The sequence below is a fragment of the Apteryx mantelli genome, chromosome 2, assembly GCF_036417845.1.
Source record: "Apteryx mantelli isolate bAptMan1 chromosome 2, bAptMan1.hap1, whole genome shotgun sequence".
In the NCBI taxonomy this organism is placed as follows: Eukaryota; Metazoa; Chordata; class Aves; order Apterygiformes; family Apterygidae; genus Apteryx; species Apteryx mantelli.
Window position 1 is genome coordinate 165,665,017 of NC_089979.1, and position 17,495 is coordinate 165,682,511.

At 41.3% G+C, this 17,495-nt stretch overlaps 1 protein-coding gene across 3 annotated transcripts in view; it reads right to left on the reverse strand.

Moving 5' to 3' along the window:
• The window catches only part of CRHR2 (corticotropin releasing hormone receptor 2), a 163,112-nt gene that overhangs the window by 65,054 nt on the left and 80,563 nt on the right, over nucleotides 1-17,495 (reverse strand). For all 3 annotated transcript variants that reach the window (XM_067292538.1, XM_067292536.1, XM_067292537.1), the window contains 2 exons: nucleotides 11,026-11,111; nucleotides 4,092-4,198 (listed from right to left, as the gene is read on the reverse strand). In XM_067292538.1, the coding sequence (XP_067148639.1) occupies nucleotides 4,092-4,198; nucleotides 11,026-11,111 (193 nt within the window). The remainder of the gene's footprint in view (nucleotides 1-4,091; nucleotides 4,199-11,025; nucleotides 11,112-17,495) is intronic.

Sequence of the window (17,495 nt, forward strand, 5' to 3'; positions counted from 1 at the left end):
TTTCATCCTTACTAATAGAGACCTGCAGCAGCTGTCTCACCAAATGCACACAAGACTGAAGATCAAGAGGCAGTTCAGAGGAGCCTGGAACAAGGAAGAATAACGGACAATGGGATCTCCCACTCATAAAACCTGGGAGCTGGTTAAAAAAAAAAAAAAGAGTGAAAATGTTCTTTCAAAAAAAAATTAATTAGTCTTTGGGAGAAAAAAAATAGATGTGATTTAGGCAATCTGGCTACTACCAGCAGAAAGAAAGGGCACACTTCCTCAGGCCCATGAGAAATATCAGATATTTTAAAGATGAAATAGGAAGAGATTAATGGAGGGGAAACAGGAAAGCAAAGTTTCCCTCAGGCCCTCATTTGCCTTCCTTACCACCATACCAGTGACAAAAGATGCAGTGAGAACACGTTTGTGTAGTTTTTCAGAGCTGCCTTTACCCAGCAATCTGTGCAGAAGGACTTGTCATTTTCAGTGCCCAACCTATCTTCCTTTTAGCACCCTCCTTTATGGAGTTCAAGACTCAGCGGGGACCTAGATGTTTCCCAGAACAAACACCTGTCTTCCTGTAGTCAATGCCCTTGCTTCAGTCACTACTGCACAAATAAAACATCTGCTGATTGAATCTAGTTAGGTCACTGCTGGCATCACACTGTTTAATAACAAAGCAGGAGTTTTACAGAGGAATCACATTCCACCTCAGATGCTGATATAACAGCACACTAACAAGGAAAAAAAAAGCCAGGGCACAGCAATTTGGGGTTCTGCATACCGAGCAACAGTAAAGGAAAAATATCATTCAAAAGGAATGGGCCTTTTTTTCTGCCTTTTTTTTTTCTTTCTTTCTTTAGCTTGAATGGTATTACTGTTAGCAGGATCCCTCCTATGGAAAATTTCTGCTTTATCAGAAATCAGAATGTGATTGTGTGGGAGGGTGAGAGCCATGTCAGCAGGAACTGCCTGTAGGCACCTGAGGGATGAATTAAATCTTTACTATTAATGAGGAGAACACACAGCCTGCGAGTTTCACAGCAGTGCAGATACATTATACCAATGCCATGTGAAGTGCACTGAGCAAACCTCTCCCAATCCTGCATCAGATATGAATGCTGCTCTACAGCACACCTGGTTTACGCAAAAAATTCTTTACTTTTCCTTATCCTCAGCACTTTTCTTTTTTGTTGTTGTTGTTTCTTGTGTCTTTCCTTGTAAAGATAGCGAGGCTTTCACACTTCTAAGACCACCTACACTTAGACCTTGAGGAACGATCCTTGACTTAGCCCTTTAGGAGCTATCTCAGTGAATCATCGCCATTCAGTGTGCCAAGGAAAATCAGGTCCTTTCCCGCAAGTTGGGCTTCACTTTTTTTTCTTTAAGTGCTGAATGCCAGTTTACTGGCTCATTTTTCCTCACACAGCCAAGGAAGAAGGACTGGATCATAAGCCACAGAACTGGAGAAAGATGGAAGAGGTCTCAGCAGTAGAATGGAATTCCTGGCTCAGTTCTCTTACCTTCCCAACTCTGCTGGAGTCTCCTGGCAACACAGAAATATGGTTGGCAGATGGTTTCACTGCTTGCTGCTACATCTGAGCTTTCTGCCCCTCAAAATCATTTGGTGCAAGGTTCTTTAGGGTTTAAGACAGCAGAACATTTCTATCGGGGTTGAGGGAGTGTTATGAATAGAGGACAGAGGGGTGCATAAGGAACTGAGGGAGACGGGAACTGATGACAAGATGACACAGGACGTATTTGGAAGAATAGGGAATACATCTAGTTCTTCCCCTTCCCACCCCAGCAGGACTGAGAACTTAAACTTCCCGTTGATGCAGCAGGTACCTGGGCCAGGGCAGCAAAAGTAATGGTGAGGCTGAGCTCCCAAAGCAGAACATCCTTCTCACTAGCCCATCACCAAAGCAACATTCTCTTTGCCCTGCCAGCCAGATATTTAACTTTCTCTTAAAACCACCAGTGTGAGATTCCTCAGACTTCCTCACAGCTATGTTCCAACGCAGCAGATGTGCTCCAGTCTATTCCTTTATTCCTCCTCCATCTGCATTGACAGAGCAAAGGAAAATCAGGCGGACGACGGGTGAGAAGTCTAAAAATACGGATTGACTGTATATCTTGAGCCTTCCTCAAGGTCTTCTTTCTATCCTCACCCTGAGCAGGCACCATGGAGTGAGGTAGGTTGGTGGGGCAGGAACAAAGAGCTGATAGATTTCCACTGTGGGTAGAGTGGGTACAGAAATATCAGATCTAGCCTTCTGGGTCTTCTACTGTTCTTTTAGCCAGGGATTATCTGAATTGTCCCTCTTCACGCAATTACTAGATGCTCTCTTCTATCCAGACTAAAACAGAAAGAAAAGCCCCAAACAACAGGACTCAAATGATCAGAACTGATTTGCTTTTGGGACACTTTGCAAAGATATGTGTGACAGAGATGTGTAACTCTACAGAGACTGAGGTAGCTCATGCTGGCTTATGCTGGCTGGCAGTTATGTCAGGACACTAGATTTGTTCTGTATGGTACAGTGTGCATCTTGAAAATGGAATATCTTAATTCAGGGCATGTACAGGGAACTACCTAAATGCTGCACTCATTTTTAATGCTGAAATTGACTGCAAAACTTAAACCTTGAAGTCAGAGTTCATATATCGGAAAAAGAACTTAAAAGAGATTAAATAGGCTACTTCAATGTTAAAAGATAGATACATTTATACCATATTATCTAATTGTTTCTGCTTTATTTACTTAAGCATTTATAAAAGATTCAGCATCAAAGCAGGGAATATAGTTACAATGAATAATCTGTATTCTTTATTCAGTGCAAATTAATTCAGGGCTCCAAGCACGATGGGAATTAGCAGTATATGCACAGTAAAAAGGTAGAAACTGGAATTTAAAATCACAGATCTGAAATGTTCCCACTGAACGTTCCAAGCTTTTTTCCCCCTTATTAGTGTAGATTATTCTGCTTAGAGATGCTGGAATGAAAGAAAATTCCTGTTGTTGATAAGAAAGACCCTCTCGTTAGGACTGCTTAAGAGAAAAGCTTAGCATAAGCCTTCACAGAGATGTTCAATTCTAGGAAAGCAGTAATTCTTTTACTGAAACCATTGTCTATCATCATGTTGCAATCCTATGGGCCCTCCTCAACCTCTTTCTGCTCTGCTATAATTACAACATTTGTCTCAAGGATAATTGTTCCAGAGCACATAGCGCATTTGAGTCCAAGTTCAAGCTGAATGTTCCTAGACAAGACAGCACAAATCATACAGAAATACTCTGACCAGGCCATTATTATTAAAAAATATTCCTATGATTCAGCCTCCATACACATGTAAAAAACATACGATAGTGACTGATGCCTATTAACTTCCACTCAATGTCCTTCTCTACCGTCCTTTCTTTTCCCCCTGCAGCCCTATCTTCTTTCCAAGCTTTGTTTTCACTGTAATATCCATGTGACCTGACACACAAACTCTCTTCTGTACCACTGAACCAGGGAAGAGAGGAATTTCATGTAGTTTCAATGACTTGTATCCCTCATCTCATGACCACTTGTGGAGATAAAGCTCTTACTCACTTAGTCTTTATTTAAACAAATTTCTAAGTTCTTCAATGGGACAAGAATTGGAGTTAAGTGAAAGTACAGTGGAAAGATTACATTCCCCCTCCCTGGGTCTAGATCTGGCATTTATCTGTCAGGGAATGCAAAATGCCTTGTGTTATCATGCACAGCCTTAGAAAAAGAAAACTTACCCCCAAAACTTGAAACTTGACACACTCAAATCCCAGCTTCCCTTAATGAAGCACTCTGTGTGCTCACAGGGTTTTTACTGCATCAATAAATCATGCACAGTTTTCTTCCTGAATACAAATAGGTTCTGGGTCCTAAGCACAGAAGCCATCATTACAGCTCATCCACTGCATCCATCAATGAAATCATGTACATGCTTGGGAGCATAAACACCATGATCATTTTTCAAGGCCATATACAATCCGGACAGCGTTGTTAGAAGGCTCGAGTAACCCGATAATAAGTGTCACACGCCCAACCAAGTTAGAAGCATGCAAACAGATTACTCACCTCAAGCACAAGAAAAGCATAAAGGCAACTATAAGGGCCCCTACTGATATACAGTGCCCCAGGTAGTTTATGATGAGAGCAATCTTGTAATGGAGCGCATACTTCCTCTGGAGGTAAAGAGATAACATGATTAAATCAGCATGACTCTCTGAGCACTGACATTAAGGAACAGTTAATCAGTTTAGGAAACAGTAATTACTTTTCTTGACTTTAAAATGATATAATAACCCTAGTGCTGATGCTTATATATTAGCCAAGCATGCTGGCCAGACACAGAGTGCATGTTTGGTTTCATTTCAGTTTGGTATTTGTCCACAGTTTCTTACAGATCTCCGCAGAAAGGGTTTTTTTTTCCTGCAGTTTCCTCAGTATTTGTTACTTTCTTCAATATTCTATTTTAAAACATTGTAGTTTAAAGGTAACAAGGCTACCAAAGACACAGGAGATGATCTTTCCACAGTCCCAATATGATGCAAAACATCTCTTTGTTAGGAGTCTAGATGGTCTTAATGAGCCAGGTTATGCTACTATCCTATTCAAAGAGATTGGTTTTCATACGAAAATGAATCAGTTGTCAATAAGAATAAATAATAGGCCTCTTCTATAGGGGCAGCATTTTTTCTGAGGTACTTTCCTTGCAAACCAAGATGCTTGTCTTTCCAGTTAAGGGCAGAACCAATGCAGACTGAAAGAGCTAGAATCTAGTAGAATCCCTCAGTTTTAAGAAAGCCTGAAAGACTGGAGATCTGTTGTTTTAAACAGTGATCCAAGTATGTGGTGAAACTTATACTGGTGTCTATTTTCTAGGATGCTGCGGGGATTGTTAGTAGGTCATTGATCCTGCAAACAAAGAATAAAGCACAAAAGTGCTCCCACCTAAATCAGTGAATTTAGTGATGAGGTCAAAAGTTGACCTGGGTTTGTAAGACCTCAGCCTAACTGACTTATTTTCCAGAAGTAAATGGAAGATTCTTTTTTTGTGGGCTGCTGCCGGCTACAGAAAAACAGAAGCAGCTCCACTCTTTGCCTGATGGAGAGGAAAAAGTAGAAAAATATATACTGAATCTGGTTAAAAATTGACAGAGGTTTTCTACTTAGAGAACAAACCCCCTGAAAACAGATTTTTTTTTCGAGTTTGGTATTTGTTTCCTTTCAGGTTAAGAAGATCTTTCCCCCACTTTGGGATGTTCTCCTCCCTCAGAAGAGAAAAGATATAAAGAGAAAATAAAAGAAAAAAAAAAGAATAAGAAAGGCCTTTGAAAAATAAATACCTAAATCTCCTCCCTCATGACAAAAATAGAAAACCAAAATCATGCAGATGTCATCACTTTTCTAATTTGGGTTGAACTTCTTTTGTTTCTTTTTTATAATAATTTCCCTTAACATTTTATTTCAGTCAAAGAAATTTGTCAGTGAATAAATGTTTGGATGAAACTTCAACTAGCAGCTGTAGTTAATATCTGCTCCATTGTTATAGGAAGGTAGCATCTTCCAGCATTTTGCTAGGGAGCAAGTGAGCCCTTTTGGAATCATTTTCATGATAAAACCTGCCTATATCTTCAGCCCATGGAGCAATGTGCTGTTTCTGGACAGAACTCAACCATATAAGGTATTCTTATGTCTATTATAAAATCCCTGAAAATAAACTTCCCTCTGCCCAGGACCATTTCTGAATAGCCTTGAGGAGAACCGAAAAACAAGACATTGAACTTTACAAAGTATTCTAAAGTCATCAGGTCATTAAAAAGGGAGGAATACACACTGTTATAGCTTGAACTGAAGTGCCTACCTGTAATGCAATGTTGTGCTATTCAGCCAGCGTCCCAGAACACTGGCTTGCTTATCTTCTTTCCCACTTAAGTATTGGTGCAGTGCTAGAAATCTTCTAAAAGAAGATGACAGTGTTTCTCCCAGCCAAGAAGCCTGCTCTTTGAATCTGACCCTTCAGCTCTCTCCTTTGGCTCCTAACCATTATTTCAATTTCACTCAAGTTTTAAGAGGTTACAGTTTGGAAGAGAAGAAAATTAATTGGAAAAAATGTGATCAAGCTCCTCTTTGAAGCACTGGAGCTGAAGGAAGAACAGGCACAACCTTTTTTTCTGTTGCTGATGTTGTCCCAAATCGGGGATTCGTTACCCGGTGTAGGTGCTCTGGTCCTAAATCTTAACCATTTAAATTCCTTCTGAAGTGAAATTTGCAAGTTCAGTTAATAATTCAGATAACACTGACACTAACAACATTTCCTGAAGGCAAATTCAAATATCACACAAATAAGCACTGCCTCAGTGTCTATAAAAAACTGAGCTGACAGGGTGGCAAGATCACTTCCCACCAGTTTATATGCAATCTGCATCTCTGGTAAAATTGGAGACAACACCTCCAGGGCTGAAAAACCACGTGCCCAGAATCAGCCATGTGTTGGCCAAAGCTCAGTTCATGTGAAATACTTGCATAACTCTGTTCTGTCCCACTCTCTTGAAGGCAGATGCATTTAAGAGGTAACAACCTTCTACCGCTACCTAGTATTCCTCTGCTTCCAGGAAGATGTTTCACTTCACTACAGTGCAAATTCAAATCCTATTCCTGGATGAGGAGGAAGGTCTTTACATTAGAAAGGAGCTAGAGGAGGAGATGATCAGGACATTCTGCTAGCTGTGCTTTCCAGACCACAGCAGTACCATCATCAGAGTCTTCTTCCATGTCATACATTATCCATGGCAGTCATGTTATATCAGATAGTGCAGCATTATCTTCCAGCCACCTTCTACTGGGTAAACTGAGGAAGAGGAGCCTCTTGTCTTTATCTGTACCAGCTTTGTACATGAAGGCACACTGGGTTCCTTACAGCCAGACTACTGCAGGAGCCATTCTTTCCAGGGGAACTTTTCCTTTGTTTTAGCTAGAATGGGACTCCTAATCTGTCCGAACCAAAGCAGCTAATGACTTGGACTTAGGACCAGACAAAGACTGTCCCTCTCAAGACGACAAGGATTGTTCTCCCTCTAATGGGGCCTGCCAGGTTTTACAACACATGTCTTCCTGAGCTCACTATGAGGCTCTGTACTCTATTGCCAGTTCGGTCCCAATTTAGATTTCTTCTTGCTCCTCATCACCAGTCCAGCCTAAAGACACTGTATCTCCTCTCCAAAGACTATTGGAAGCTACTGGGAAGCATCGTTGTTATCCAAGGTGCTGCCCCAATAAAAACAGGCCTTCTTTGGCTTCTGCTAGTTCTCCTTTCTTGGAGAGTCCTCCTCCTTCCTTCTCTCTTTCCTGACATCCAAAATAAGGGTACCTTCTCACCTAACAAACTCCCTAAAATTTCAGTGACTGGGCAAAGTTGACTGTCTGTGACTCCTTGGCAGTCAGGAAAAGGAGACAAGCACTGTGCAAGTCCACTTCTTGCAAAATGTTCAGTATAGCGATAAATCACTCCTTGAAGAGGCCTCTATATCTTTCTCTTGACTGTAGAGGAAAACTGGATGACTAGTTTGGACTAAATGTGTAACTTTTAGACAATTAAAGATCAGCCAAGGTGAATCTTACCTCAACCAAGCACCATGCAAGCTGATGAAAGGTCAAAGCAGACTTTCACTACCTCCAAGTGGAGGGAGGAGGCAGTATTTCCTCGTGCTTTTGCTTGCAAGTGGGAGCTCTCTCATCTCCCTCTGAGTTCACTGCTTTCCTGTTCTGAGCCAGCTGGAAGCTGTGTAGCTGTGGCTAATATGACTTGTTCCTGAGCAGGAAACATTAACTCAGGCCCAGCATGGTGCTAACGTGGCTACACATCTTCAAGCCGCCTCAAAACAGTAACAGAGCCAAATTCACATCCAGCTGCCATAGGCCACAAAGGCAAACCCAAAGTTCCTAATTTATAGCTCTTTATGGAGGCTGAGATATATTCTTTGCTGCCTGAGACACATTCATCTTCTAAGAAGAGCACAGATTTGTGCCAGATGCAATGAAGGTCTCTTTGAAACGGACACTTGTAGGCTGAGTGGAAGCTTTTCATTTATTACACATTACGCCATCCAGTATAAAGATTTTTGTGTCTGATTCCTGTGCCTGAAATAGGAGCTAAACTACCATGCAGAGGGTGGGATTCCATCCAAGATTAAGACACCTACATTTGGGTATCTACCAAACATCTGAACCAACGTCTGAACCAAGGGCTGGAAACAGCTGTGCACACACAGGCATGCCCCTTGAGGTTCGCTCAGGAGACTCTGCGGTTCCTGTGGTGACTGATGTCGAATTGCTGCTACAGAATGACACAGTTCTCCCAAAAGCCTTGTGTCACATCTGCCAGACTCCTGGGAACACACTGCGGCATGTCAAACTAAACTACATCTACTTGTAGGGCAAGAAAATCCCACCTGAAGTGTATATCTAGGAGCATAGCAACCCCCGATCATGGTTTTCTCAGGTACTGTCCTGTAGCCACAGCTCATGACCACCAAGTTAAGCATCGATGTATTAATATAATCCATCAGTGAGTGTGTGCTACAGGAGCTTACATCCTCAGAGACTAACCCACAGCTCATAAAAAATTGCAATTTCCCTTGCTATGTTACCAACACTCCCTCATAAAGAATGTAGCAATTGACACTGTGTTGACCTTGAAAACTCCTGTTCCCATGCTCATGTACCTATCACTGCATTTGAAGTTAAACCATGTACTTCCTTAGCACTCTGGATGTAAGTAGCTAAGCTTGAAAATTGTGTTTTTTTCTGCATTAAAAACAAACAAAAACCACAGAAAGTAGTTGAGTGGGGCTGGTGCACGGCATCTGCTGGGATCTATCAATAAATAACAATAGACCCACATGTGTGCTTACATCTCACCTTTAATCAAAATGGAGGATTACGGAAATCCATGGGGGAATGAGGGATTTTTTTTTTTTTTTTGAGATCACAAAGTAACCTGAGTATTCATCTGTAACACTGAGCATTATGTAGAGATTTTAAAATTATTCACAAATGCTAACATCTGTAAAGCTTGACACAAATCTTTAAAGAACTACCAAATGAATTTTTAAGCTTTTGCAAACAAGGATGGTTGTATGTATGGGGGGAACATCTGCACTTTCCTGTTTAAGGAACATGCTGTTTAAGAAGTTTTAAGCTATTACCATAGCTGCAAAGTTTTTAAAAGCAAAAACAGAGCAAAGGAAATGATCCTGTCCTCTAGTCACAACACTTCTCCAAACCCCTTAAAATAAAATTTGTCTGTATTTGTCTGTGCAGAGATAGCAACTGTTGAAGTCACGCAGACAAACAGATAATGAGCTCCATTAAAATACAGCAGTATTTTCCCGAGCTGGTGGGGCTCCATCAGGTCAGGTTTCCCACACCAGCCTAACCCTAACCCACCACCAGCTGCTACACACCCCTGCTCTTGCTCATTGTTAAGAGGGTGGTTTCACAGAAGTGTAAACCTATCTCACTCCGAGCTACCAAGGTCTGACAACCCTCTCAACCGTGGTCACGCTTTCACTCCTCTTGCTTGTGCTGGCCCTAGCACTCCTGCAATAATGCAAAAGGATGGTTCAGGGAACTGATTCAACTGAAAATTGACCTAGCAAAAAAACCTGAAGTTTTTCATTTTCAGTGGGAAAGAAATGTAAGGAGGGGCTGAACTGGGGTGGTCCCAACTTAGATCAGCTAAAACTGCATGGGAGCTACCCCTTTAGGCTGGAACACCTTGAATGTGTATCAGTTCCTCTGGACTGCAGTCAGGTAGTGGTGCATTTCTTCTTCCTTTCTAGAAGCCTCTAGCAATTGAGGGGGAAGCTACCACCAAATGGCCTAGCCAGTGGGTAAGAGTGGGCATCCCTCAGCAGCTGGTGTGTAGTTATCTGTTCTCTCATTCATTTGTCAAAGCCCACATTCAACAACAACATGGGTCCTATGGGATGGACGCTGAGCCACAGCCAAAACACATCATGACATTTCTGGGTGCAGCCCTATTCCAGATAGTTCCTGAGACCTAAATCCTCATTAATTCTGCAAGGAACCATAAGTAGGATGGATCTTTTCTTCCTCCTCTCTGTTTGCAATGGACCTGGCACAACTCCAACAACAGAAAGAGTGGAAAAAAACCTGAAACATAAATAGGCCTGAACTGCTGGGCACTACCCTGATTCTCAGAGGGAAAGTCACTCCTGGCAGAGAGACAGCACAAAGCCTATATACTTTTTATGTTCCACCACAGCACTCCAAATAGGAGAAGGGGAAAGAAGACAGAAACATGGCCTAAAAAGCCTGGAAGTTTAAACTGTTTAAGGCTGAATGTCTATGATGCATCCAAGAAAAGGCGAGCAATCTGAGAAGAAAAGGACTTCACATAATTGCTGGCAGCCTTTCTGAAGGAGCTTAGCCCTATATGCTAACTTCATTCTGTAAACTCCTGTACAATGCAGGGCTGGCTCAATCTTTTAAAGACAACTGGGACCCACACCTGCTTTTATGTATTTTTCTGCTGCTATCCCTTTACCTATTTGCTGAAGGGAAAATTATATTGAGATCTGGAAAGGCCAGATGTTGATAAGACCTTAGAACTGGTAGGTATGGAGTGGAATCAGCTGGTGAGAGCTGTTATTTCTGTGCCAAGGAAGCTTTTGGTCTCATTGTTATTATTACTAACATTTACTGTAGGAGCTATAGGCTCTATACAAAACTAGGAAGGATCTACATAAACATACATCATCAGGGACAGTGTAATAAAGCATCCTTTCTTTTCTAGAAAACACGTGAAGAAGGGATATGAAGAGGGGATAAGGGACTTGCCTGAAGTCACAGGGAGGGTTTGTTGCAGAAACAAAAATGAAATACAGCTCAGAAATCCCAAATTAGTATGTTAACCTTAAGCTTAGCTTTGCATCCATGTATGCTGAAAAATGACACTGAGAAGAACAAAGGGAAAAATACAGACCTTGTCATCCAAAATAGGCTCGCACTGAGAGTAGTTTATCTTGGAAGCCCATGTCCCATTTCCCAGGCATTCTCTGTAGGCATTTCCTGATAGGGACCAAAATAAAAGAGAGAAATGAACACTCTATACTGAACTTTAAAAAGGCTAGCAAATTCACAGATTTAAGAAAGGGTTAATAGACCAGATCATTCACAAGGCAAACCAATGTATCCCACTTCTGTGATGACTGAAAACTAGAACAGTCTGCCAAGGAGAGGAGAAATAAAGCACATAAACACATATAGAGACAAATGTTTTTTCAAAATACTTGTTGATAATGGTTTCATACAGGTATGAGAAAGGCATCACAAGATAAATCTTAATGTAAGTATGGTCTTCTGAAAAGCAATTAAATGATGCATTCAGAAATGGGCAGAACAATTTAGGTCTTTATTGCTCCATCTGGTAGAATGGCATGGTAAAGTTATTGCTCTGCTCCCTTCCCTTTATCCCACTGTAAACTAGAAGAAATTTTCCTGGAGATATTGATTTTCTAGAGTCTTCCTATAGAACAATAAAACTTCTGCATTCTTCAGGGCTGAAAAGCTGAATCAGACTTAAGCATCTTTTCTCACAAGTCAGGGAGGGCTGGCACACAAAGCCTCAACATTGGCTCCCGGGGTCTCCCAAACAGTTATGCACAGGAAGAACCTGAAACAGGAACAAGCTAACTATATTTCCCCACTCCTGGGGCAGGAAGGCTGGGGAAGCCACATAAGAACACCTCTGAAAAGATTCCAGAAGTGGATGCATTTTGGACAGGATGTGTTCACCCATACTCTAGGAGAAGAAAAGCACTCCTGACCCCTTCCCAAGGCCCCTTTTCTCCCATAATGTGACTGAAAATCAGGGATTAATTCACTGAAGCTGAGAGATTTCAAGTCCAGTTTCAATGTCATCCTGAGGAGCTCTGAGAACCACATGCAGCAATGTCAGAGGGAGGTTCAGTTTTTGGCAAACACTCCTTTTCATCACAGGGCACTCAGAGAGGAAACTATTTTGCTGTACAAGCTACCTTCTTCCACTCCTAAAAGCAATGCTTTGTTTTTTGTTTTTTTTCCATGCGTATTTTGAACTGTGTCTCAGAGAATATAATATTAAAATAAAAAAGGAAATTCAAAAAGATCTCCAAAGGACACATACAAGCAGCTGCATAATCAACTCTTCTTGTTGCCCTTTATCCAATTTCTCATTGGGCCTTTGCCATGGTCATTCAGTGCTAGTTCAACACCCAGACATCAGGAAAATAAGATGTCAAATAAAAACATCGGACTGCATGGTTATAAAAGTGCTGTTGACTATGATTCATTGAAAAGGCTAGCAAGACTTTTTAAAACATACCCTTTCTTACAGAGAAGAAAAGTCTGCGCAGAAGGCAACAAGGAACAGTTGACCTAGATGCTCCAGGTTACACTGTATCCACACATGCCATTCAATTTCATTGAATTTCATGGTCTATTTGCACCTTTTCACTGCTTCCTCTTGAGCAGCAGAACCAAATAAAATAGGAATGGCCAGCATTTTGATCCAGTAATGAGGTTTCATAGCTCTGGTCTCAGCTGTGAAACTACTCCTTTTAGCTTTCCCTTCTGGTGCACACAAAGGATTCTATTCAGTTTCCACACATGTCAAGGGCCATCTGAGATGCTCTGGGTACTTGAGACATTTTCCAGCACTAGCAGACATGCCACATGAGCTAGTGGAGATCTGTGCAGCAACTACAGGCTGGTAGTATAGCTTAGGATACCTCAGATGGCACTAGATGCTTATGTGTTAACAACTAAAGTTATGTTAGGTACCATGGGGTATCTACCTGGCTTCTAGAGAGCCATAGCTCTCCTGGGAGACCTGTGTGATATCTAGCAGCATCGTGCCTCAGCCCACTAGTGTTTTAGCTACACTACAATCTGCAAAATGGTAAAAGCCACCTGTTTGGAACTGAATTCTACCCTATGCTTGATCAGTGGAATTGCTCTCTAAGCTTTATTGACTATATTGACCAGATCTCTACTGATTATAACAGATCCCAGATGGCTAGCACACATGGAGAAAATGTACTTGATTTGTGAATTAATCCTACCTTTAATTTCACTGGTAACATCCAGGTCACTATGGAGAGCCATGCCACAGGTAGGTCCTCAGTTTCAATTTCTGCCACTGATCTGCAAATAAATGCATAAACTTCCCTCTCCTTCTTACTGGAAAAACGAAGTACTGACTGCAGTTTTCTGTGCCTGACCTTCCTCTGAGGGTCAACAGGTGATCAGACTTCTTTCCTCACTGCTCTGTCCATTATTACTAACCACACAAAGCTAAATATGTCTCATCGCACCTTTTACTCCCTCTTTTGCAACTAGGCCTGAGTGGGATTTAGGAGGCTGGATCCAAGTTACATCCCTGAAAGCCCCTGTATTTGACATTTCATTTTGGCCATCGACAGAAAAGTTTTCTGTGCAGAATGCTGGCTGGTTTTGAGTGTCTGTACCAAACATCTCACTCTCCAGCCACCGAGTGGGAACCTTTGGTGCCTAATCAGATCTGGAATTCCACTTCTAGGATGGTGCCCATTAGACACCCACACGTTTTATTCATTCTGACTCTTCCTCTCCTTCACCGTATCTCACCAGCTTAGGTGTGAAGACAACAACCACAACATTGTGAGACACTTGTACTTGAATGTACAACAATTATGGCTATCACAGAATCACAGTACATGAGACGTAAGTACATGAGAGGGAAAGGCACATTTGAATCAAGGTCATCCATCCAAAAGCAAGATGATTCTTCTTTTCCTAATCTCCCTCCAGATGAGAAATTGACAGCAGAAAGAAATAGCTTGAACTTGGTGAAAGGGGTGTGTGTGTCAAAACTAGGGAGAGAAGACTCATTTGCCATCAAATCTGCCTTCAAAGATTTCTCTTGGTTGAAAAAGAAAGCAAATATGAGGATTGCTCCACCCCTTCCCACCAGCTTCTTCCTCTGCTCTTTTCATTACTATTTCCATTTTACAGATATGGAACAGAAGTAAAAAGTGTGGGGATGACTTCCTAAAAGTGACCTGGCAGGACAGAGGCAGAGCTGCAAAACATCACAAACCATGTTTTCAACTCTATCGGGCCACAATGCCTCTGGCTTCTGCACTGCATCTTCCCTGCTCATTGTAATCTTTTCAAAAGGATGGTAACTTGAAAATCTTGCCAGCAGTAAATGAGCAATTTAGTTCTTTCCACATGAGTGTGGGCTCTTCCCTCCAAGGATTAAGAGCCTCAGCACAACCCCAACAAGTACTCGCCAGTGGGAAAAGGCTCCTGTGATCTGCAGCAAATCATTAGGACAAAGGCACCTAACTATTCCTTTGGATTCACACTAGCTGATTCTCATGTTAAACACTCAGTGAAAACTCTTTGGAGTTTCTCTTTCTCATTGTCAGACTTTCAGAGTGCCTTGCCCTATCCTTTATCATCTGCACTGAGGCAGCAGGTAAATGGAACAAGGTCCCACTGAAGGCCCAATGGCTTTGTTTGCACTTGAAATCTTGTTTCTAAAATGGGCGATTTGCAATTCTATAGTCAGTCTGGGATTGCATGAATCCTACTGATGAAAAAGGTATATGCATGAATGCAAGTGATAGCAAAGTGGTTACTGGTCCCATCTTTGAACACAGAATCTCATATAGTACAAAAGAAGTATTAAGAAACAGAATCAGGATCAGTGAATCAAGGTTGAGTGTAATGAAGGTCATTCATTTCCACCTCTGTATTGTTGTGTAACCCCTTCACTTAGAATATTAGGAACCACAAAATGTGCCTCGGAGCTCTCTTTCAAAGCAGATGCAGATATCCTATACAATACTCACATCAAAGAAGTTCCTTGAGAACCAGTGATCTGTGTTTATGAGTTGCCACCTAAGATCTCTTACAAAGTGAATATCTGTATAAGAGAATGATAAAATTGAACACCAAATTTCTCTGGTCCTGTATCCTCTCCAGTATCAACTGCTTCTCAGAAACAAACACAGCAAGTAGATCTGACTTCTGGGAATGTCTCATTCCAAACTCTGTATTCATAAGTAATTTATATCCCAAAGCAAAGGTCTTCTTTCTTTCTCCCATGTAATGCATTTGTATTACAACATTAGTTCTAATTAAAACAAATTTCCAATCATACTGAATGTATTTTCATATAAATGCTTTAATAACAGAATACAGTTCATTACTCAGTCTTTTAAAGGAGAAATACTTGTTTTAATGAGTGAGGTATTATTAGAGAGTAAGAGCCTGACCGCAGGCCTCCTGGCGAAGTGGCTCTTGTTTATACACAAATCCACAGCATATAGTCAGTGAGTCTAGCATTTCTTGGGGATGTTAGACCAGTTACATATGCACTGGTAGGAGTGCTTACTACACTCACAGTCAGTCAGTCATATCTGGACTTGCTGAATTTCCTGTATGTGCTTGTATATCTCTGCACAGAAGAGTCTGGATAAAATAATGGTAACTTTTAATGAGCAATCTTCTTAATCCTTTCTACAGTGGCAAATAGCTGCTTCATAGCATCCCTGCTTAGCATCAAAAGCGACATGTAGAAGATGATGAAAGAACAGACACTGGACTCAATGATGGGCTGAGTCACTGGGACATGCAGAGTCACAGCAGAGTCAAGCAAAGCATGGCACCAAAGAGATGCCAGTCAGAGGTTCTACCAAAGACAGTAATGGAAAATATATGTCCACCAGCTTCAGAATACACAAAGGAGAAGAGGGAAACCAATAGCCAGTGATCTTACCTAGAGCCTTCTGTAATTTCTTTGGTGATTGACCTTGCTGAAAAATATTCCTTCCCACCTGGTTTTCCAGTGAGAACTGGGATTAATGTGCTTTGTGTCATGCAAATTCTTGCCCTTTGCTTTAAAGCATTGTGTACAGAGAGGGACTGGATTAAGTTTATTTATTCTTAAAGATTCTCACGAAAAAGGAGAAAAAGGGAGAGTCACGAGGGAAAAATCCATTGTAGAAACACGCAATGAGTGCCTGGGGAGAAAACAGTAGATAAATTTTCTTTCTAGGGACACAATAGTTAATGAGAACTATTAGCACAGTTTCTTTTCTTTCTAGTGAAACAAAAATGGTGCTAATTTTCACTTCCTTAGACAAGTGGCATACTGAAGAGCTCAGGATATTTTGTTTTCTTATCACTTCTCATTCCTTACTGATTTGATTCTAAAGAGCAGATACACCAAATAAATTGTTTGTCGTGGTTATAACTTGTGACTACTACACTAGTTGTGCTCTGTATGCATCTGCACTCACATAATGCAACTGCACAAACAGATTTAATCTTCATGCAAGCAAACAAGGAGCAGTATATGATTCATGATGACACAGGCAACACAACCATTATACACCTAGTTTTCAACATGCCATCCAGTATTCACTTCTATGCTTCAATTTGTGGCCTCTTCTTTGATCTTGAAAATGCTGATTTCCCTTTATTGTAGATTATTCTGCTTCACCATCAACCCAGCAGACAGGCAAGGAAGTAAGAGGGGTCTCCCTGAACACACAGAAATATCGAGGAGTGCTCAGACTGTCAGTCAGGTTGTTAGCTGTCAGAAAACAGATTTCATTCCCACTAGGCCAGCCAGTACACCATACGCATTTTCATATTCTCTTAAGGGCTGATTCAGTCGTGCCGATCATGGTCATATTCTATCAGTAAAGCCAATAACAGCAATATTCCCAGAGTCAAACACAGCAATTACAGCCTCTCAGCCAGTGTATTGCAATATGTTCCACTACTTCACTGAGGAGGCTGTGTCGCTGTGGCTGCTGTTTTGACAGCAGGATGCCAGTGCTTGATTCCATACACTACCCAAGATTTCATCTCCAGCTTTCTAAAATTAGTTTTGAAATCTCTGTTGACCTGCATATGCAAAGATAGTGAAAGCACCAACATTTACAGCTTTTATGGACTCTAAGCTGATGTACAAGGGATCTCCATTTCTGGAAAACTGACCATGTCACAAAAACTTACCACGTCACAGAAATGTAGTAGGCAAGAAAATCTGAACATGACTGTAATGAGACATTGGCAGTAGTGGAACTGGGGAACACAGTTGGAATGGGGAATCTTCATTGTACAAAGCAGATTGTCCTCCTCAGCATTTTACAGTTTATTAGTAACACTGCTAGAGACTTGTCTATGAAGACCTCAATGTTGCCTCTAATGAGCAAATGGAGCTGCAATAGCCAACAGTTGTCAACCTGACAGATATACTGCAATGACTCCCACACTTTTCTGCTCATGCCCCACATTCTGAACTTAGGATATCACCTAGAGACTCACTCTTCTTCTTAGAAACCATTGAGATTGGGGGACCTACGATAAATCATAGCATTCAGTCAGTGTTACTGACTGTTTCAAAATTGCTTA